General features: G+C 44.8%; 4 protein-coding genes across 5 annotated transcripts; 3 read left to right on the plus strand and 1 right to left on the minus strand.

The window, feature by feature from the left end:
• Nucleotides 1-23: 23 nt before the first annotated feature.
• On the plus strand, nt 24-2,271 carry cenpw (centromere protein W). The gene is made up of 3 exons (XM_084030284.1): nt 24-257; nt 392-505; nt 1,349-2,271. Exons 1-3 carry the CDS (start codon nt 171-173, stop codon nt 1,373-1,375), a joined length of 228 nt encoding a protein of 75 aa, XP_083886410.1. The 5' UTR covers nt 24-170; the 3' UTR covers nt 1,376-2,271.
• A 1,201-nt stretch (nt 2,272-3,472) lies between these two features.
• LOC311026983 (R-spondin-3-like) lies at nt 3,473-5,506 on the plus strand. The gene is made up of 5 exons (XM_084030714.1): nt 3,473-3,921; nt 4,284-4,472; nt 4,559-4,699; nt 4,783-4,929; nt 5,065-5,506. The coding sequence occupies exons 1-5, from the start codon at nt 3,816-3,818 to the stop codon at nt 5,247-5,249; spliced, it is 768 nt and encodes a 255-aa protein (XP_083886840.1). The 5' UTR covers nt 3,473-3,815; the 3' UTR covers nt 5,250-5,506.
• Nucleotides 5,507-5,910: 404 nt separating this feature from the next.
• Nucleotides 5,911-9,195, plus strand: LOC311027232 (E3 ubiquitin-protein ligase rnf146-like). Of its 2 annotated transcripts, none has more exons than XM_084031145.1 (2): nt 5,911-6,069; nt 6,700-9,195. In XM_084031145.1, exons 1-2 carry the CDS (start codon nt 6,038-6,040, stop codon nt 7,748-7,750), a joined length of 1,083 nt encoding a protein of 360 aa, XP_083887271.1. In that variant the 5' UTR covers nt 5,911-6,037; the 3' UTR covers nt 7,751-9,195. The 2 variants fall into 2 exon arrangements, with proteins under 2 accessions (XP_083887271.1, XP_083887272.1); XM_084031146.1 differs by having other exon boundaries at nt 5,916-6,085; nt 6,700-9,185.
• A 6,325-nt stretch (nt 9,196-15,520) lies between these two features.
• Nucleotides 15,521-20,562, minus strand: LOC311027285 (uncharacterized protein). Its single transcript, XM_084031231.1, has 6 exons — nt 20,402-20,562; nt 19,187-19,439; nt 17,944-18,273; nt 17,418-17,479; nt 16,420-17,320; nt 15,521-16,328 (listed from the first exon to the last, which is right to left on the minus strand). Exons 2-6 carry the CDS (start codon nt 19,328-19,330, stop codon nt 16,071-16,073), a joined length of 1,695 nt encoding a protein of 564 aa, XP_083887357.1. The 5' UTR covers nt 19,331-19,439; nt 20,402-20,562; the 3' UTR covers nt 15,521-16,070.
• Nucleotides 20,563-22,271: the final 1,709 nt, after the last annotated feature.

Consider the following 22,271-nt stretch of genomic DNA (forward strand, 5'->3'; position numbering starts at 1 on the left):
GTCCTCGCCTTGGACGCGATATTTTAAATCAGTCACATGAAAACCATAGGTGGCAGTAGCGGGAACAAGCGACGACGTATAAATGGCACGAAGAAGAATTCCTACCGGAAGTAAGAGAAGCGGGAGATTGGAAGACGTAAACAAACTGAAATTCGGTTCATCTGGCAAACATGTTGAAGAAGGCGCCCAAGTTGAAATATATAATCAAAACGAAATCGAAGAGTTCAGTAAAGATGGCGACGTCGTCGGAGGCAATGGTACGTAAATCAACCATTACGTCTCGACATTGTGTTTGTGACTGTCGCCTTTGTTTGTGGCTAACGCTAACTAGCCGACAACATGACAGCTGCTGATCAATAAACGAGCTAATGTCTTCTCTTTTTTCTCTCAGATTGAACTCGCAACGCTGCTGTTTTTGAACAGCCTCGCCGAGGAGGCCAAGTCCAAGGCTTTCGAGGAGAAATGTGCAACGATCAGAACTCAACACCTGAGAGCCGTCTCCAAGGTCAGTCCGACAACAACAGCAGTCCAACTCGGATTGTATTGTCTACGTTTGTCCTCGACTCACAGGCCATTCAACATTAAACAGCTCTACCACACACACACACACACACACACACACACACACACACACACACACACACACACACACACACACACACAGCTGCTGCTGTCATGTTATTATCTGTTAACTAATAATTAATTAGTTGTTTGTCTATAAACAAATGACATATTGTCTTAAACTATGAAAGGTTCAGAGAGGGCTTTTCGGTTTATGTCTGTCTATTTTATACTGTTTCAGTAATATTGTAACGTGACATCAAATTAATATATAAAGGCCAGTCACAATACTTTGAATACTTCTTAGAAATTAGATTTAATTGGCATGTCCATGTCTACATTTTCTGGAAATGGCCCACATATTATTGGCTATTAGACAACAGCAGCCCTCAAAATGAATATTTTTCTTTTACAATTGAAGTTTAATGGTTAATGGTTTTAGTTTTGGGGCAACGGTAGCCCAGTCCATGCTTGGGAACTGGACTATCATTCAAGTCCTGACCAGTCAGTGAGCGTGGATTGGTAGCTGGAGAGGTGCCCTTGAGCAAGGTACCACCCTGCTTATTGCTCAGGACCCTAACATCACTCCACCAATTTGATTTTAATGATCAAATTTAGATGGCAACTATCAAAATCTCTCTTTTAAATAAGGACTCAAACAAACACATCAGTGTATTTTGATTTATATAATATGTTAGAATTCTAACCATTCTTACTAATGATGCAATTTTTTTGATGTCACCATTTGAACAAAAAGTAGACTTACGCAGATTTTCTTTCTTTGTAGAAAATGTTGAAAAAATCAAGGGGGTGAAGACAGCGAAGTACGTCATCATTATTTTAATATTTTCTTTTTATGACTGTTGGTTTTCATGTGAAATGCCTTTTCTTGTGTTTTTATTCTATCCCTTGTGTATCTGATTTCCTGTCAAAAGAATCTTTTCGTTCTTTTATTAAATTCTTTTGAATCTTATTACGACCCATATTTCAGTATAATAAAACATACCATCCTTGGAATCAGCACTGATGTCCAATAAATTTAAAGAAGAAAGAAAAGACACTTCTGAGCCTGTCGGTGGTAAAAACAAGCATTTTTAGTGAAAGTAAAGTTGAACTCGCGTTGCTTAACTGCCCTCGCAGTCCTCAATACTGGACCAATTTCAAAAATGGTTGTCCACGTTAGTCATTTCTACATAAAAATGTGGGAAATGAGGTTGAAAATACTGAAGTTACACTTAATCAGTGATGTCCTGCGGGAAGAATCTGATCTGATCCGACACCCCCAGTGAGCATAGCCATGTCATGTTTATGTTCCTAGTCACATTGAGGAAGGCGTTTCTGGGTTTTAGAAGCCTCACTGTTCTGACCTTTGAACCCCTGGAACCTTGTTCTCTCCTTGATTCTTCTATTCTCACGACAGAGCCCTTGAATATTTTTGCATACATTTTTGAGTTCTTCCCAAATTTCCAGCAGGACGGTTAGTCCAATGTCGGGGAGACAAACTTCTTCTCACTCTACTGTACCTCACAATCATGATGTCATCTATGAATATGTATTGCATGAAGATTGATTGATGATGCTGTGCTGCAGCAGCTGGCTGCACATCCAGAAGTGTTCTCCTATCGCCGTCCTCTCTAGGTTTGCTTTCGTTCTTGAGGGGTTTGAGAAATGCACTCTTCTTGCTCTATCAAAAATAAAGAAGTAGCCATGCCTGTTCATCTGTTCATGTCTCTTCATGTCTGAGCACCTGTTGACAATTTCAGCCAGCGTAGCGTAGCCCTGTCCAGCTCCTCTTTCTGGCAGTGTAACTTTTAGCCCCGCGTCTCTCAGCCAATAAATCAACTGCAGCGTAAAAATCTCACTGCAAAGCTCATGCTGATTCCTCCTTTTGACTTCTTTCCAGACCAGCCCGAGAAAGCACGGCAGTCCATTTTGGCAGAGATGTTGTTATGATAACTCGCTCTGCCTTCCTTAATAAGATGCACATGGTTCATATCTTTGTCCTGAGAAAGCATGGAATAATTGTAGTCTAACAACAGTGTGACAAAATGTTTTGAAATGAACGTGTTTTGATTCTATGAGATTTGACAGGCTCTTAAAGGATTATGGACTGCAGGAAAAAAAACGAGAATTGCAGAGTTCAAATCTGTTTTGAGAACCACAGAGTTCCCAAAACAGGCGATAATACGCGCCAGGACGTAGCTTTTATCACCTCCTAGTGTTTTATGGGAATCGCAGATCCTCCAGCTCTCTCGATGGGAGGTAGTCAAATCAACTTGTATTTGTTTTTATTCCACTGAATCCAGAGCAAGGAGTGCCTCATCGTGGCTTCAGTTGAACTAAATCTCAAAAGCTTGGGCACATTGTAATCGCAGTGTTCCTTCCTTCTGTTCCACCATTGTGACATCATCCAGAGTTTGAAAGCTGGTGTTAATCTTGTGATGACATATTAAACAGTCATACTTCATTGTTAAATGGAACCACATGAGGACAATATTACATTGTCATGATCACACACTCTATTTGCTGTTAGCCTGAGCACAGACTGTACGATTTTAAAGATACGGGTCAAAGAGGGGTTCTTTGTGTTGATGTGATTTTAAAAAACAAGCTCTGCTCTACTGTGGCGGGACATTTATAGCCGTGATGCTTTGATATATAGTGTATGGTATAAAAATGTCATTTAAAAAGCAGTGTTGACTAAATGATGTCAATGCAAATTCTATCAATCTGCTCAAATAATCAAAATATCAAAGGCAGTCTTGATGATAATTACTATTAATTTACAAGTTAGAATTATAGTCGATAATAAAATGTCAGAAAATGTCATTGATAATAATAATAAATGAAGCGTATGTGAGGATTTATTGGACAAGACCCTGTTTGACGTGATAATGGCTCGGGAGGAGGGTTGTGACGGACGGGTAATGCAGCAGAGGGGGTAGAGTGTGAGTACGTGTGGGGGGGAAACGGCAGAGACAAACCCACAAGCAGCTTGCTCCAACTTATATCAGATCTGGGATGTGACTATCATATGATGGTTTCTCTCCTGCGTGCTTTCAGCGTGGCATTGTGCCGGTGTGAGTGATCTCATGGAATGCACATGGGATTTTTTTTTTTTGCTCAAGAAAATCTTCAGCCGAACTCTGCACTCGACCACTCTCTCCCCCGGACTGGAGTCTCTACATGGACCCGTTTGAATCCATTTTTATGGATACGTATTTAGAAATGCACCTCGTGGGATTTGGGATGTGATGCAAGCCTTCTTCGATGCCGCACAGAAGGTGAAAATGCGTATACAATCTTTATTTTGGATTCTGCACTTCATAAATCTCACGCAAGGCCGAGAAAACACAAGACGTAAGTATTCACGCCTAACTTGTCATCCTCAGCTCCCTATTACTGTTCTTAGACATGTGCCCTGCCCCCTCTTTCCAGTGGTAGATATTAAAGCATAAGTAGATATACTACATATGAAGACAGTAAATGTGTTCTTTCAGCTTTCAGGGACAATAGATTTCCATTGGTTTTACCCACATGCATGCTATGAATTTGAAAGCTTAGCCCTGCTCTCATAAAATAATATTTCCTCAAGAATGTCATACTGTAAGTTGATTATGCTCGAGTATATCTCTCTTTTTTTCTATTTCATTCTGAGGAGCACAGGAAGAATATAAAATCACGCGGCATCGGTGAGGATCTTTTATCCCTTTTCTTCCCAGGTGGCTCCACCAGCAGACTCTGTCCATCAGGCTGTGTGACATGCTCTCCCCTGAACGGCTGTCTGTCCTGCAAGCCTCGCCTCTTCTTCTACTTGGAGTTGGATGGGATGCAGCAGAGGGGCACCTGCCTGTCCTCATGTCCCCGGGGTCACTATGACGTGCGCTCGCCACACATCAGCACCTGCGCCAGTAAGTACCGATGGGCACATGTACGAGTCGGCGTGTCAATGCCGTCACCCTACGCTCACCAATGTACACTTCCCACCGGCCTGCAGGATGCAAGGAGCACTGCGCTTCCTGTTTCAGTGAAAACTTCTGCACGCACTGTCACCCTGATCACTTCCTGTTCCGGGGCAAATGCGAGCACAGCTGTCCAAGCGGGCTGACTGCAAACACGGTACTGCGAGAGTGCACAGGTGAGGCTCCGTCCAGCCCGTCTCTCATGAACAGTCGGGGGAGCCAAACCTCAATGTGAGATGTTTGTGTCCCCCTGTGTCAGAGTGTCCTACAGGCTGCGAGGTGTGCGTGAGCAGGAACATGTGTGTGAAGTGTAGACCAGACCTGTACTTCCTCCAAGGCCAGTGCCACCTCACCTGCCCGAGGGGATATGAGCCTGATATGCAGCTTTTGCAGTGCATCGCCCAAGGTTAGAGAAATTCTCTTTCACCAACTGTTTCCACACAGTTCAGATGTCAAATACACTGTCTTGTGTTTTCATCTCTTTCCACGTGTGAGTGTCGGTTCTCGTCATCATCATCATCATCCTCATCTCTCCTCATAGTGCACTGTGAGGTTGGGGGTTGGACAGGTTGGGGTCCATGTGATCGGAAAAGGAGCCTGTGGGCCTACAGTAAGGGGCAGGAGACACGTAACCGACAAGTTATGCGGCCTCCAAGTGTCTACGGTGACCCCTGCCCTCACGTGTCAGAGATCAGGGAGTGCGTCATTCAAAAGAGACCAAAGTAGGTTGTAATAAGTTGAAAGAGAGCCCATTATATTATGCTTCTTAGTGTACTTGTTGCCCATTTTACATTGTTCCCGGTTAAACTATTGTATCCTATGTATTCATCTAAAAATAGAACAGATTTTTCTATGCAATCCAACAGAAATGAATAAAAGTGGAAGGATGGACATGATTATCTTTTTATACATTTCTTGTGTTGCTATAAATTCAACATCTTTGCTGCATCGCATGGGTTTATGGTCTCTGCCATTTCATATAAAGAGCAGTATTGCACTAAATTGATGCCACTTGTGTCCAACCATGGTTAAATTACTGGTGGCTCGCTGTCAGGGTTTTCTGGGAATAGAATAGAGACATTGTTAATGTTATTAGTAATACCTGTGCTTTTCCTTCTATGACCATACAATCATTAGTATAACACACAGACTTCCAAATGTTAATGGAAAATAAGAAAATCTATACATGTATGTTTAAAAACAAATGTTTTATGATTTAATATTATTAAATGTATTTAATATATTATATTAACATGGATATTTTCCACCACTTGCAACTCCTTGGAACATCTACAGTGTCTGTATATGAGTCATACGTGCGTGGACTCTGACGCACGCTACGTGCTGTGCGCAGCTGTACTAGATCTTCACAACACCTGGGTCGCATTAGAAACGACGTGAGGCCGATCCAGCAGCGCTGAAGTCAGTGGGGCTCGGCCGCCACGGGGTTCCCGACGATAACGCCGTCATTGCTCGGCTTCCATAACTTTACAACCAAATATAAATGCAGCTTTATGAATTTCTTCCGCCGAGGACGCTTCTTGAGGTAATCCAGTGTTCAGGTGAGCGCGTTAATAGTGACGGTAAATAGCCAGGAAGCTCACCGCTAACATGCTAATAACATGCTAGCGATGCTGTCAACTTTACATTAGCCAACGTTAGCTGCACGTTAGCTTTACATTAACTTTTACAGCATATCGGTTATAGTGTTAGTTAACATTTAACTCATTTTAAACGTAGCTGCAATGCTAATATGTTTACTAATTTAAGGCAGCTAGCCAGTTGGCTAACGCTAGCTTAGCAGTAGTTGGGTGTGTGACGTTAGCTCTGTCAAACAAGAAAGAGGCCTTTGATATAACTCGTAATGAAGTGCAAATGTAGGGATGTCGCCCAGTATCATGTGACATATTTTAATTTCCTAAACTATGATTATTTGGAAACTTTATTTCCCGGATGTATATTTGTAGACACCATAACTGTATGCTGTGTGTGTGTGTGTGTGTGTGTGTGTTTGTGTGTACGAGGGCGTTCCCAAAACTATCAACACAGCAGCGCATGCCAAGTGGGAACTACACCAAATTGCATGCCTGTTTAAGTTTAATTATACATTTTTAATAGTTTTGTAATACAATGCAAGTGTTGACATGTAGTGATAGTTCCGTGTTTCTCTTTGTAGCATGGCAGGCTGTGGAGAAATGGACTGTAAGGTGAACGCCCCGGCCCCCTCCAAGCTGATGGAGGAAGTAGGGGTCACTCATGCTACGGACCCATCCGGTTCCTCCGCCGCCACCCCGGAGTGTGCCATCTGCCTGCAGAGCTGCGTTCACCCCGTACGCCTCCCATGCCTTCACGTCTTCTGTTTCCTGTGTGTGAAAGGCGCCTCCTGGCAGAGCAAGCGCTGCGCTCTCTGCCGACGAGAAGTCCCGGAGGACTTCCTGGAGCGGCCGGTTCTCCTGTCGCCCGAAGAACTGAAAGCGGCGGCTACAGGGCTGAGCCGAGGTGGAGGGACCGGGGCCGGATCCCGTGGAGACTATGCATGGTACTATGAAGGGCGCAATGGCTGGTGGCAATATGATGAGAGGACCAAGCGTGAGCTGGAGGAGGCCTTCATTAAAGGCAGGAAGAGCACCGAGATGCTGATCGCAGGCTTTCTTTACGTGGCCGACCTGGAGAATATGGTGCAATATCGGCGGAATGAGCATGGCCGCAGACGCAAAATCAAGCGTGACATCGTAGATATCCCCAAGAAGGGAGTCGCAGGACTGAGGTTAGACCCCGAACCTGCCCCCATTCCTGCTCTCCCAGTTGTCACCCCAGCTGCAACAGAACGCGTCCGCTCAGCTGATGGGTCGGATACTGATGGCCAATCGCATGTTTCATTGTTTGGGATTATGGCGTCTCTTCCCCCGGTTAGACCGCCAACACTCCTGGGGCGCCATCTCACCAGTCCCCTTCCACCCTCACCATCAAGCGTGGAAGAGTCTTTCTCCCAGCTCCTCATCAGCCAGCCCGAGGGCGAGGAGGTGGACGGGGACGATGTGTATGTATCCGGCAGCAGCGAGAGCGAGGAGGAAAGGTTGTGTGAGAGAGGGAGAGAAGAGGTGACGCAAAGACCGTTAAGAGAGAGCCAGCCAGCCAGAATGCCTCCGAGGGGCGGGCCATCCAGCTCCTCGCTCAGTCTCCGCTCACGTAGTCCTGATGGACAGTGCACTGTGACCGAGGTGTGACTGGACACTGGTGTCTGATCTGCAAATGACAGCGCTTAAATGTTAATCAGGTGGGGGGGGGAGGCGGTTTGAAACCTAATATGCATCTTTAAAGGCTCCCTTGAAATGAGTGTTTATCGTGTTATTTGTGCCACTGGGTGTTTTTAACCCCATCCGTCATGTGCCAAATATGATCCTGAACTTAATTTTACTTACTTTTTATTTCAAGATGTTCATGGGTTATTCAAAGATCTCAATTCAATTGAATGTAATCTTAGTTTTGGGATCCGTTTAACCATTTTTTTCCAAATGTGGAGGTCCACCAAACTAACTTAACGAGCAGTAGCAGCAATAACATTGGTCACTGCTGTGTACTTATACTTACTTATACTTTTGTATATTAGTTTGTCAATGTTACATGTCATTTTTTTAGCACCAGGGCTAAACTAGTTAAATGGAACAGTGCAGCTATTGCAATTCAGTTAACTGGGTGTACTTTTAACATGCCATAAAACCTACTATTGCCTTTTTATGTGTTTCCACCCCCAAATAATTTCCTTATTAAAAGGTAGAATTTTTATATTGAATTTGGGCATATTGACGAGCTTAATTTCCTGACCCTTTGCAACCCTATAAACATTAAACCATTTCAAGGGACCTTTAACACATTAATTAAAGCCTTTTATTGAAGACTTCAAAGTTTCAGCCAGCAATACTTTGTATATTTTATTTTAGGCCAAAAAAAAGGTGATAGAACTACGGCAACGTCTTAGTTGTCCAAAGACTAACATCTGTCGCTGCATCGTGACATGGCAATACAACCTCTTCTGAAATTACACTACACCCTCTTTGTTCTCTAATCTCATGAGCTCATGTTTAAGTGTAGTCCCCCCCCTCTTTTTTGAAGTGATGATGTTAAATAAATCTTAAACGTAGCAGCTTATGTACATGTTACTGAGGGTTAAAACGGCTCAGTTCTTCTGATTAATGATATTTAAATGTGTGTGTGAGTATGTGTGATTGTGAGACCCTTTTCTCTGTATTTTAGTGTGGAAGCTTTGTTTTAATAATGATGTGTGTTTGCATTGTTGTGAGCGGTGTTGGGTGCTCACAATCTACTGGCAAAACCACTGGAAAGAATTAGGCGATATATATGTAGGGAGACTGATTTGGATTTCTATTTTTTGTCATCGTACTCTGGATAGAGCTGCTATCACAGCGCTGGCACTGACATGTACTTGGATGATCTCAAGCTGTCATCACACTGTTTTTTATTTTGCCTCAGCTGCTCTTATTTCTGTCAACGTTTCGCTGTTACCATCCGAATTACCCAAAGCAAACTTCTGTGTGTGGTGTCAACTAATTAAAAATCTATCTTTAAAAGTATATTTTGGATGTTTTTTTTTTTCTTTATGGAGGAACAGCAATGTTAAGCATCGCTGGCCTGTTTGCAGTCTATATGCGGTATACTTTATGGTTCCACAGGATGGCGCTGTTTCACAACTTAAGCCTTAACCCCACCTGTTGTTTTAGAGCCTTCATGCTCCAGACGGGTTGGGTGGTTGAAAACCTGCCAGTGACGGCAATAAAAACATTTTCTCAATCCTCTCCCTACATAAAACCGTGGTTGTATTTACAGCGCTGAGGTCGAAGGAGCTGTGGGAAGGCGATTTCTTGCTAAACATTTACTGGTGCTGACTAAAGTGTGGGCTTCTGAGTGTACAGGTTTGTGGGAAGATGCCAAAAAAAAAAAAAAAAAAACAAGGCCAGTGCCACCGACATAGCCGAGCTGTAGCGTTGGCCAACTGAAGGAAAACCACAAGCTCCGTGTGTGCAGATGGAGTGTGACTTGAATTAGAAACGTGTCTTAATGAGCCAGCCGCTCAGGCCTCCCATACAACTGTGTGCTCTGTAACTCATGACAAGGGTGGTGGAATGTGTTTCTGCTCTGGGTATGATTTACATCTGAAGCCTTATAAAATATGCTTAACCCCTTCCATTTAAGATTTAATTTAATTTAACTCAAATGTATGGCGTAATGTCCAATTATTGAGAAATCAGACGTGCATTTCAATATTCAGTGTGCATATATTAACTTTTTACTACATATGCAGTATTATGTAGGTAATGACATTAACTGGCATGCTGTGAGAAGATTCGTATGTCATGGAAACCGACTGTATTTAGATTGAACACGTATAGAGCGAGGAGGAGAACCACATTGCGTCCAAGTTAAAAGAAGACAGAAATTGAGTGTGTGTGTGTCTTTGCATGTGTGATACGCAGCCGAACAGACAGACGGGAGACAACACTATATGTTTTCAGACACATGGTTGCCCTTTAACTCCCTTATATGTGCCATCATATCCTGGTCAAATACCTTCTGTAGCCTCCCTCTTCACAAAATACACGCGGCGTCTCCAATCCCTCCACAAATAGTCCCGTCATATCCGCGTCTTTCGCCACCCCGAGGCCCACAGCAGAGCATTGTTGTTGCTTGGATTATTTATGACCTTGTTTTTATTGCACAAGGTCGACTGGCTGTGTCCGTTAAGTGTGTTAAGAAATTAAAGGTATGTCGGTGTGAGGGTGAAGTTACCGATATCTGGCCGTGCACGATGCGTCTGTACATTTTATGTACATTATGTCATTAGTATTGTATCCGTACTGCTTGAATTCACAGACGGGGTATCTCACAACGGGGGCCAGGAATGACCTCACTCCTGTAACCACCATCAGGCTAACACCATTAGATCCTATCGAGTGACACGCCTCCCTAAGCCTGGCGCTACTGAACCATTTATAAGCGTCGCGTCATTACTATGATGACATCTACGATTGTAAAGTTTATATTGTGGGTATTCATTTCTGAAGGCCGTATGTCTGCACAGTCCATTTTTGGTTTTCAGTCTTCATGCTACGCTAAGCTAATCGGCCGCTGGCTCGAGCTTAAGACACACATTGATGTCCTCATCTCTCAGAAGAAGTGAAGAACATAAACTAACATGTTTCACAGTATTATTCCTTTTCAAAGAGCCTACATGCAACAGCAAAAGCAGCAACAACAGGTTGAGTTATTTTGTTGTCGGGGGGCCCTGTAGGCTTCGGCGGTCTCGTCTTTCATTTTTCAGACATGCCAAAATAAGACTACAAAATAATATTGCAGAAGAACTACAACTTTCTTGAAGGTCGGATTCATCGCAGGGCTTTTCTGTTAAACTCAATTAGTTTTAGCTAAAGTGCATAGGTTTATCTAGTCCGTTTTTAAGGGTTTCTGTGCTTGACGAGCTTAAACATGGTCAAAAAAACAGTCAGTACTTATGGTTTACTTTAAACTTCATATATCAACAATGAAAATACAACAGACCCTCCCCCCCGACCACGTCATGGTATGGTATGATCCGCTTTCTCTCTCTCCCACCTGCCCTGTTCAACCCTGTTATACCGCATTAGATTTTCATTTTAATTCAATTTCATTTGTAGTACTTTGTAAAACCAAGTGTGGCTCAGCATTAAAGTGAGATTTCCAGTCACAGTGATTTCAAATACCCCAAAAGTCTGATGTTCTTCATTAGCAAATGTGGGAATGATGGTCCAAAATAATGTTAAAATGTACAGTTTTTTTTTTTTTTAAGGGAACATTTTTGGGGATTATTGTGTAAAGCTCTGTTCCTAGAATCGCCCCTAACTAAGTACACCAAAAGTAAGTGAACTGGCAACTGAATAAATTAGTCTGATTCAAGTCCAAGTCATGTGACTCTAGTCTACTCCCCTGTGTAGTGAACTGCTTTAACAGGAAGTGGTCTTATCGGGGTAATTAGCGTGGCCATTGTCACCTTGTATCACCACAGTACAAATAACAAAGGCCCTACACTTAGATATGACTGTTGCACCTTCTCTGTTAGCAGGTCTCATTCCATTGGTCCATGCTAACCCCGTCACGCTAGCATGCGGACTTTAGCATTTAGCTAATAGTAGTGAGTACAGCCTCACAGAGCAGCTAGCAGTTGTTGTCCTGTTGTGCACTTTATTCCTCTGTGTGTGTGTGTGTGTGTGTGTGTGTGTGTGTGTGTGTGTGTGTGTGTGTGTGTGTGTGTGTGTGTGTGTGTGTGTGTGTTGAACATGCAGGTCATGACCGAAACCGAATTAAAATTGTTGATCCGTCACACGTTAAATAGACTACTATAGTCACCTCTGCCGGGCAACACCAGCTCATCCTACGAGAGCACCCCCGCTCTTGTTTTGAAAGGCGAGCCTTCGCGGGGGTCGTCTTTCAAAGAGAGGGCGATATTTGGGCCCCCATTCTATTTTAATGGAGAGGTCCGAAATTCTCCAGAAAGCCTTTAGGTTCCTCCCGACCGTCCTTGATGGTCCCACCTCTTGTGCCGCGACGTTCATTATCTGGCATTTGAGACGCAGACGCGCTGACAGGTCGGACGTGTGGACGGAGATGGAGTGAAGCGGGGCTGCGACACGTGGTCCAGATGGGACGTTTTGTACCTTGTAGATGAAGTGGGTGAAAGATGGAAGTGTGAGAGTGGTGGGATTTAAAGCACACCTACGGTCTAACAGGGTTGATCCCTGAATTCACAATTTAATCCACCCAGTAAGAACAAGGGCGAAGTTGTTATTGAAGAATAAGCTCATATGGCAGCCATGTGAATGTCATTGATTTTATTTTATCATTTAAAAAGCTTAACCAATATTTAATATCTCATATCGGTGAGGCGAACTAAATTGTTATGTCAGGCCTTTGACACCAACAGGTCACAGAACAGGTGTCCGTCTTCCCAGTGTGTTTTTTAAACCCTGCCCTCACATGTCCGCTGCAGGTGGATGCCAATGAGGGAACATCCGTGTCAACACCGTAGAACCTGAAAGTACACCGACACACACAACGCAAGACATGCAAACCTGTTAACTTTTAACAAGAGAGAACATTCTGTTTTAACGCAAACAGGAAGATCGGAGAACCCCGTTAAAAAAGCTGTGAAGCGGCTCGTCTGCTCCTCTTTTACGTTTAACCTCTGGAACAGGGTGGTCCTGTCACTCTTCTGCCCGCATTTTTTTGCGGGACACACACATACAAGCGGCAGTTAAACGATCTATTTCGAGTCCGTCGCAGTAGCAACTGACACATGCTGCCCCCTCCCCCCCCCTCGAGCCCAGCTCCAATGAATGAGCGGCTTGTCAGGACATAGATGCAGTACAGGGGGCAGAGGGCAGAGGACAGGGGGGACAGGTGGAAGTGGGCAAGAGGAGGCAGGAAGGAGCACGAGATTCACACATGCCTCAGACAACCAAGGAGACATTATGTCAGCAGCCGGAGGCTTATTCAGGAAGATGTAGCTCATAATCACAAGTATCGAAGGTGTTGAGATGAATAGAGGCTTTGAAGTCTGCCTAGCAACTATCGTAGACAGCCTGTCTCTGTAAGTGATCTTTGAATTGCCAGAGTGAGAACACATCACGCCTTTTCTATGACATTTTTATCGCAGTTATTACCCGCCTTTGTGATGTCTAGATTAAAGATAAGAGATAATTTTGGGCGGACATTGAAACAAAAAATTTGCATACTGTATCTAGGCAACCCCAAAACAGTAATATCTTATTTGGACTATAACAAATCACAAAATAAGATATTTGTATCGCGTCAGCAGTGTTTTTAGGTAATTCAGCATCTGACCATCTGTTTTACATCAAAATAAATGTTTGAAGCACGTTTGCATATCTGATTGATTGCTTCTTGCCAACCAGTAGGTAATCCAAGACTCGCTGTAGTCATGACTGATAACATTAATAAGACCTCGGTTCCATTAAGTGTCCCAGTCAGCCATTCCGGTCTTTAGTTGTCTTTAGTTGCATGTCAATATATCTGCTATGGAAAAGGGCCTATTTATAACATCGAAGCCCTAGTGACTCCCGCACGATCAAAGCCAGGAGAACAGATGCATCATGGGCTTTTTGTGTGGTGTTTTATTCATTCTCAAGTGTTGACAAATTGCTTAATTTGGCACTAAATCTGAGTAACAAATGGTTTCGACCCCAAAACAATTGACTGTCCAGTACTCATCAAACTTCTGAGCCCTTATACTCTCAAGATAAACGAGTATTTATTACAGAATTATGGCTGAAAATCTTGACGGTGCATCTGAATCCCAGCATTCACATGATGTATACCGCTCCTATGTGGCGAGTACTTTTTACCTGTTTTCTCCCCCTAATAATCCTTCCGCCCTCAAAAAAGACACAAACCAGTCTATGTGGGTCTTTTAGGGTTATGAAAGTTGTGTAAGTGAAGATACTCCTAGAAATCCTCCGGGGTCGGAGTAGGCGGGGCAGCTTGGCTCTGCTGACGTCAAGGGGAGCCATGGCTACACTTCAGCTGTCTGCTCTTGTGTTCTCTTTCTTTCTCTTTCAGACATCTGTCCATCTCCGTGCTCATGAATAGCCCGTCCAGTGGAGGACACGCTGTGCCAGACACCAACGTTTGTGTCTTTAGTGTGCATGGTGAGCAATTAGAGCGAGAAGGCAGCAGCTTGCCAAGAGTTAGCAGGAGGCCTGACGAGGACGGGAGTGATGGCCAACAGGGCGCCTTGTTAAAATACCCTCACGCAGCCCAAGTAGGTGCCAACCTCTGTCATTCACACACATACCACCCTCCTGGGAGTAGAGACGGGAGGAGGGGGGAATAAGAGGATATCGCAGGGAAGCAACGCTTAAGGTTAAGGTTTCACTGAAATTAAAACCTGTGAAAATGGAAAAAAAAATGCATTTGACGAATGGATGAAGGGGATGAGAAGGCAAAATATAAAACAAAGGAAATCCCCAATTTGTTGACGCTTGTTTGATATGACGTGCGGCAGAAAATAGCGATGGGTGAGATGAAAGAAAGAGGTAGAGAGACATAGAGATGTACCTGTGTGTGTGTGTGTGTGTGTGTGTCCCCTCTCTTTATTTATACCCCCCCAAAGACAGCAGGGTAAGATTTCTGGCACCAAAACACACGTCACGCTTGCTATTTCTGTCTGAGGTCCCACATAGCGCCAAGAGGTTGGGTGACAGGGCCGAGGCGTCACGCGACCCCCGAGGGACTTCCGTACACCCGCCAAGCCTTTAACATGACATTTCACACTTCGGGCCGCCTTCTGCCGGAAGAGAAGCGCATGCGTATGAATTTGTGTACAGAAAATGTTTATTTGTTGAGAAAACGGCAAGATATGTATGCTTGAATTTGAAGCCAAGAGAGCACGTTTCCTCACCTTCCACAGAGCAGGAGGTGTTGGAGAAGCTAGAGGTTGTTGATGCGGTGTTATGAGGCGAGAAACGCCGAGCGTGGAAGGTGATCCCGAACGCTACACAATCACCACACTGGATATCCTGGTAACGATGTATAACAAGCCGCTCTCGAGCTAACATCGTGCCGTTTTTGATGTACCTCACAGCGTATTCGGCCTGACAAATGCTTTAGAAAATGGAATTCTAAACCTAAATAATCCCCAGTGAGACTGGAATATCACCCTATTTAGAGGACAATCTGTAAATTGTCATATATTTATCGTGCAGTTTGAAGCAGTTGATGTGTTGAAGTTGGCGGACAGTTAAGCTCATTTGCAACTGACACTACTTGAGCCGCTATTGCACTGGCATGCGGGGGAGCTGCTGATATCACATATCCATAAGCTTGACATGCAGTAAATCATCAACACCCTGAAATATGAGCCGTTATTAAAGGAACAATGCCGTGCTGCAGCAGAGAGAGAGAGAAGGGAGTCTTTATGTCAAAGCACTGTCATATTTATTACCAAGAGAGAAAAAAACATTAAAGGCATATCATAGTCATCTGGCACAGCTGTTATTTGAACATCTTAAATGTATTACTTTGACAATATGATACAGGAAAACACACTGTTGTTGACAGTTAACAGATTGCCGCTTTGGGGGAGCAGAGTCGCGACTTAATCCACTCCTGCTGGTGGCCATGTTGAATTTGATCCAACCTGGCCACCATGAGGATTAAACACATGAGCATGCACCCTCAAACCAGGGCCGCATGCAAAATCCCCTTAATACAGAAAACACCTGAAATTCAATACAAAAAAAAAAAGGAGAGGATGAGGGGAACTGCAACGAAGCAATATTGTTGATGTGTCAGCAAAGGTTTCAGCACGGACGAAGCAAAGAGCCACAGCAACACTGGAGAATGTCGTGGATGTGTTTTTTTTCTTGAACACGGCATCAAGTGGAGATGAAGCATTTCTTTAACCCTCTTTAAAGCACTTCGTTTCACAGAAAAGTCCTTAATATTTACACAGAGAGAGGGTTTTCCTGGAGGAAGGGATCACATGATGACAGTCTCAGTCTGGAGAGAATAGGAAATGAGAGGCCGGGACTTCTGGGCGGGACTTGGGGTTCTGGTCATGGGGCTACGGGGGCGAGTCAGTGGACTTGTGGGGCAGTACATTGGGCCTGATGGGCTGCTGATGACGGCTGTAGGGGTGCGGGCGGCCCACCTGGAAGGAGGTCGTTGGTTGGCGGGCCGCGCTGGACGAGAGAAGCTCTTGGTAGGATCGGCTGTGGACAGCTGGACCGGGTTTACCTGAGGAGTGACATAACGGGACACACGTCAGCTTGTACACTATCAACACAAGTTTCTTTTGTCAAATTGATGCTAAAGAAGAAACCCCTACCTGTTGTGGATCCTGTCTGAAAGCTGTGTGTGCTGCTCTGGGACTGGAGCTGTACTCGTGTTGGATCTCCAGCATGTCCAGCAGCTCAATAAGTTCTTCATCCCTCACTCGACCACAGTCTGGCAACTCCTGCCCCGCTAACCTACCCCTCGGGATCTTCTGCGCTCCAGATGAAGAACTTGAGGCCCTGTAGTCCATTTTGGGCTCCACGTGTTGCGACGCAGGCTTCCTTGCTCTCTCCCCTTGAGCCGATCCTCCATCTCTGTCAGCCCCGCTGTTGGCCCTGGGTCTCATTCTCGGGCTCCCCGCCACCTGTGACCTCCTCTGGGACTGCTGGGGACCGCGCTGGGACACCTTGGGACTGCTGTAGGCTCCTCTGTTATCCTTGTGGTTCTGTCTACCACAGTCTGATACTGACCCCCGTTCTTGGCCGGGCTCCATCTCCGCTGTCAGCACGTCGGAATCTGCTTGGCATTTCTGGGTAGGCACACGAACGGGCGCCCTGCCGGCGACTGCCGAGCCTCCCAGAGCTCTGCGCTGACAGCCAGGGGTGGGGCACTTTGGCTCCGGCGTCGGCCCCTGATGGGTCACAACCCCTGATTCGTTGAGCATTTTGCCCTCGTTTTCCTGCAGCATGGCTCCAAACTTCCTGAGAACAGAGGGGCTGCCGCACTTCCTATCCCCCAAGACGCCAGGACTGAATGACTTCCTGTCCAGAGCGGGAGATTCAGCTGTGGTGATCGGGAGCTGCGAGCGTGGCAGTGCAGCAGCAGCATCCCTTTGTCCAAGAGGGGGCTTTGCACCTGTGTGTTCGTTGTTGGGGGAGCTCTTTATGTGGGACACTTGGTTCTTCCTGTTTTCAGTCTCCTCAAAACTGTCCAAAAGCTGCTTCAGACCAAGCCTGAAGAGAACACAGGGGAAAAGTATGATTAACAGGAGTTTGCCTCGCATCACATAATCCTACAAAGGCTTGATGAATGTGGCTGCAGTACATTTACCTTTCGTTTCTAGAACCTTTTCGGATCGTTCCCGGGCTCACCTTGATTGTGTCGCTGAAACGCTGAGAGAGAGAGATATATTTTTAAAAACATCCACATCAACCTACTATATTTAGAAGCTTGACATGCTTCATCCAGATGATGGCAACGTTCCCTTTACGGTATCTAACCAAAACCTAAGCTGATGCTTGATCATCACTCGATATAGCGCTGCTAAAACCGCTCCGATCTGCGGTATCTACGTTGGCCGTGCATTTGGAACAGGAAAGAGTTTTAACGTCTTGGCTTTCGTCCTGACTGCTTTGTCAGGAGTCGGTGAAAAGTATGTGAAATTAACTCCTATCTGGTAACCTGTCTGTGTAAGCAGACTGGAAGGAACCAGCTCGCTGTAATCCATATCATCCTGACTAAACCCCAACCTCAACTCGTATCATGTCCATATATCCGGTTCCCTAATATAGAGGCAGATGCCAACAGATTGAGGCATCGAGACCTTAAAATGATAAGAAATACTGCCTTTACTCACCACGTGGCGAGCTCCGTTGTTCTTCCGGCTCATTTGATTCCCTTGCCCCAAGTAATCCTGCAACAAGTCTCCGATCTCCGAGTTGGTGTGGCAGTACCCGTAGCCATTTTGATGACTCACGGGGTAGCTGTACCCGCTGGGGCTATAGTTACAGCCGTTACTATAGTGATGAGGCACAGTTAAATCTCCGGGGTGATTCTTGCTGTGGTGGCCGGGTGCAAACAGGCCATTGCCATGGTGCCCGAGGCCGCACTCCAACTCGCCGCCATTTTTCCCGTTGTCAATGGTGATATCGTTTGCTCCTCGGCGGGCCTGAACGTCATTGTACAACTAGAAAAAAAATGAAAACAGACGAAAACATGAACACCTTCCTTGCCGTGCATCATCGGGAACGGTGTTTACACAACAAACAATCGTATATTTATCACAAAGTCATTGCACAGCCTGACCTATATTTATGATCAGCACATGCTATTCCCCTTTTGCATAACCATCTGTTTCCCATCGCAACCTTTAATACTCCTTTAGTATCCGCTTTCAGTCCGTGTATGTGTGCGTGTGTGAGTCTGTCCGTCCGTCCGTCCGTCCGTCCGTGGAGCTTGTCTGTCTACACATCGCAGTTTAATTAGCTTGTTAACATTTGTCTCTATCATTGCTCCAACAAGGCCATGAGGTTGAGTCAGTGTGCTGCCAACAGTTTATTATGGTGCACAAACACACACACACACACATACACGCACATTACACCAATTAACACGCACTCTAGGGACATCGGAAGCACTTCATAACCCAGAAACGAAACCATTAGCATGTTCGTACACCCTGAAAAGTGTGTCACGTTTGAGCCGTACACATTTGGATCACTGTTAAACCAAATTCTTTGCAGCTGAATTTCTTTATCTTTCTTGTAAACACCTGAATAACTAAATTCTACAGTTAAAGATGGAGAGCAGAATTAACCAGGAACATGAGCTGAAGTGAATTCGCCCTCTCGATAATAAGACGAGAGAGTAAAAGTTGACCCTTAAAATACTGGGTTTCTCCTCAAATACAATTTTCACACATTATAAATCACATTTCTAGTCATTGACCCAAATTGTCCACAAAATTCATACTGCAAAGAGCCAGCTTCTGTATTATAATCATCATCATTTAGATAAAATGTGTGATTTCAGACCTAAAAGCAGCTTGAAATCATATTCTTTGTCTGTTCTCTGTAGGATGTTTTAATACGAAATCTCACCTCTTCGATTTTTCTCTGGATGTCCTGCAGCTGGTCCTCCCACTCCTGCATCTCTGAGTCAAAGTTGTCCATCAGCTCCGGCCTCTCCTTCCCCCAGCCCCGGCCACCGTGCTCCAGCCCACGCTCCAGATCGATGGCTGCCATGACGCAGACCGCTCAATACCCAGAGGCCTCTTTAAATGGCAATTTCCCCCCTTTTCTCCCGCTCCACTTTCCTGTCAGAGATCACCGTAGGGTCGGAAGGATCGATGGCCTGGAAACAATGTAAAGACAAATACATGGGTGAAAAAAAGGGTTTAGTTTTAGCATCCCGATTTAGGCCTCTTTTCTCCCAAAAATCTATTGTTTCTTGACATTTTTTTTACAATGCTACTACCTAATTACAGTGAAGCAAGTGAAATCTATATATTCCATTAAATTTGAGTAATTCTTACTTATTTAGATGAAATCACTTGTTGGAGGCTTTCTGCCTTCACAAAGGTCATATATTTGCGGTCCTCTCCCTTCACATGCTTCGAGATTCACAAACATGTAAGTCTACCTAACGCAGCACGTGTGGACACGAGTGTTGCAGGACAGCTCTGACCTCCAGTCTGCCTCGGTACGTCCCACCACACGGGGAAAGGATCAAAATGTCCTCTCTGCTGTGTCATATCTCAGATCGCTCCTCATGACGGATCCCCAAATATTGTAAATGTGGCCTGGTCATCATTCATTAATGGCACGGTGATGTATCCCAGTGCGAAACACTAATAGTCTAACTATTATTGCAACCCCTCTTGGCTTTAGTTGTTGTTGTGGTTGTCAAATGTGACAAGTATCCTGATCCCAAAAGTGCCCGAATGTAGCAGCCACTTCCCTCCCACTTGTGATGCAAGAGTGGAGATATTAATAATCCTGTAACTATGCATAGTAAACTAGCTGCATGGCCTGAGCGCATGGGAGCGCGACAGGGAGAGTGAGTGTATGTCAGAGACCCAACACAACCCAAAACTTGCTCAAAATAAAATAAATTAATGAGTTGAGGAAAATCAAAGTTATATATAGATATATTAAATTGTTTTTAAATCACCACAAAACTAAAAAATAACAGTGAACTTGGGCAACGTCATGTTTTGCCATTAATGCTGTCTACATTTTTACATTTTAAGGCTGTACAATTAATTGAAAATTATATTGTTCCACAAGTTCTCAGCCATAAACAGCTGCTCTTACCTTTCTCCACTTAAAAGTCTTCCCTGCTCCAGTATAAATCCTCAGCCTGCTCGAGTCCCCGTGCCTCTCTAACACATTCACTCCCCTCGGCGCCTTATTGTCAAGTCTCCTCTCTCCGGTGCTTCCCCCTCGCTGTGTTACATAAACCCCCCTGACTGGACTGGATTTAAAGGGCCCCGGTTCTTCTAGTCACAACTGTGCGTGGGGGTTAAGTCGGAGCGTTGAGCTTATGGGTAAACAAGTTCTGTTCCAGCCGGGGGTACCCAGCCTTTATACCGCTCCCCACTGTTTACGTGGGCGCGCCATTGGAGCCGGGATCAAATATCATAATGTCAAATTTATTCCACCATTTGAAGTCTCGATGGGATAACTGTCGTCACCAGCATCCTGGCTATAATTACTGGGGCTCACGGAGAGAGGGAAAGTGTTTACATAGCTATTTCAGCTGCTGCGGACCTCTCGGCCAATGGGCTTCTCTGTTGCTACTCTGCTTTAGGATGCTTGGGCAGATTCTGCCTTGTGACCGCATGCGCCCTGCAAATCATTTTTCCAAGGGATGCCAAATGGATGTGTGTGTGTGTGTGTGTGTGTGTGTGTGACCGGGTGAGTAATAATGTGTCACAGTCAATAATATCTTTATTGCAGGTAGTCACAAAAAGGGACTGTGAGGCGTGGATGCCGGGCATGTTTGGAGAATGTTGAAAGTCATTGAACTTCACGTGGTTTCCGCCCTTTTTTAAACATGTTCTGGAACGCGTGCGAAATCTCATTCACTGTCCTGGAGTAACCCGAACCTGCGACCGTGCTCTTGACTCATCCTGCTGCAGTGACGTCCGAAGACAGCTACTGTTCATCTGACAGACCATCAATTACTAACGCCTGTCCCTAATCAGGGGTCCCGCTGGGAAGTTTTTTGGGGCCCCCGGCTCAGACGAGATCTGACATTTGGCACCCTGCGTGATCATCAGAATTCCTTCCAGTTTAAAGCCCCGGGATCATCACCATTATTCCTCCACCTGTTGTGTTTCCTAATGAATGACAAATACTTCAGGAGTTGAGGAGAGGGGATAAAAACAAACCCTGTGCTTACTTTGCCTTGAGGCAACAACGGCGGGGACGGTGCAGCAAGCGTCGTTTGAAAAAACAACGAAGAGTCGATTGTGGTCATAACCGATGACGACATTAAATATATTTAGTAACAAGGTCAAACCTGGACATTCAGGCCTGTGGAAAGGTGGTTTGGGTTTCCTCCCTTATAGCCTTGTGACCTTAAAGATCAATGTAAGCAACGCTAAACCCCATATGCCCTCCATTTCTATCTACAGTGTCTGTTTATCATGTGTGACCAACTCAAAGGTCCACTCACTGGCTTTTTCAGGGCTTTTTCTCAAGGTCATCTCATCAGCAATAAGCTGAGTCCATTTTCCTGTTGGCTGAAATAATTCGTTTGACATTTGGTAAATATCTTCATTCGCTTTCTTGCCAAGACTTAGAAGGTCAATATCACTCTCATGAATGCTAAAGATGAAGCTAGAGCCAGCAGCTGTTAGCTAGCCAGCTAGCTTAGCATAAAGACTAGAAGCAGTGGAAACCACTAGCCTGGCTTAAGATTCACATTTTTCTGTGGATTTATCAAAGAAAAAAGCTAGGCTAGCTGTTTTCCCCAGCTTCCATTGTTTGTGCTAAGCTAAGCTAACCATCTGCTGGCTCTACCTTCTTTAGCATACAGACATAGCAGTGGTATTGATCTTGTTATCTTACTCTCAACAACAAAGTGAATAACTGTATTTTCCAAAATGTCAAAGTATTCCTTTAAGACAGACATCTAACTGTCTAAACATGGACAAATGATGGACCTCTTCATCCGTTG

This window comes from Eutrigla gurnardus, assembly GCF_963514095.1.
Source record: "Eutrigla gurnardus genome assembly, chromosome: 16".
Taxonomy (NCBI): Eukaryota; Metazoa; Chordata; class Actinopteri; order Perciformes; family Triglidae; genus Eutrigla; species Eutrigla gurnardus.

Coding starts and splice junctions, on each gene's coding strand:
- cenpw (XM_084030284.1), top strand. CDS start 171: ATGTTGAAGAAGGCGCCCAAGTTGAAATATATAATCAAAACGAAATCG. Junction 258..391: donor CGACGTCGTCGGAGGCAATG/GTACGTAAATCA, acceptor TTTTTCTCTCAG/ATTGAACTCGCAACGCTGCT. Junction 506..1,348: donor ACCTGAGAGCCGTCTCCAAG/GTCAGTCCGACA, acceptor CTTTCTTTGTAG/AAAATGTTGAAAAAATCAAG.
- LOC311026983 (XM_084030714.1), top strand. CDS start 3,816: ATGCAAGCCTTCTTCGATGCCGCACAGAAGGTGAAAATGCGTATACAA. Junction 4,700..4,782: donor GGTACTGCGAGAGTGCACAG/GTGAGGCTCCGT, acceptor CCCCTGTGTCAG/AGTGTCCTACAGGCTGCGAG. Junction 4,930..5,064: donor TTTGCAGTGCATCGCCCAAG/GTTAGAGAAATT, acceptor CTCTCCTCATAG/TGCACTGTGAGGTTGGGGGT.
- LOC311027232 (XM_084031145.1), top strand. CDS start 6,038: ATGAATTTCTTCCGCCGAGGACGCTTCTTGAG. Junction 6,070..6,699: donor CGCCGAGGACGCTTCTTGAG/GTAATCCAGTGT, acceptor TTCTCTTTGTAG/CATGGCAGGCTGTGGAGAAA.
- LOC311027285 (XM_084031231.1), bottom strand. CDS start 19,330: ATGGCAGCCATCGATCTGGAGCGTGGGCTGGAGCACGGTGGCCGGGGC. Junction 18,274..19,186: donor TCCAGAGAAAAATCGAAGAG/GTGAGATTTCGT, acceptor TTTTTTTTCTAG/TTGTACAATGACGTTCAGGC. Junction 16,329..16,419: donor TCAGACAGGATCCACAACAG/GTAGGGGTTTCT, acceptor GTCACTCCTCAG/GTAAACCCGGTCCAGCTGTC.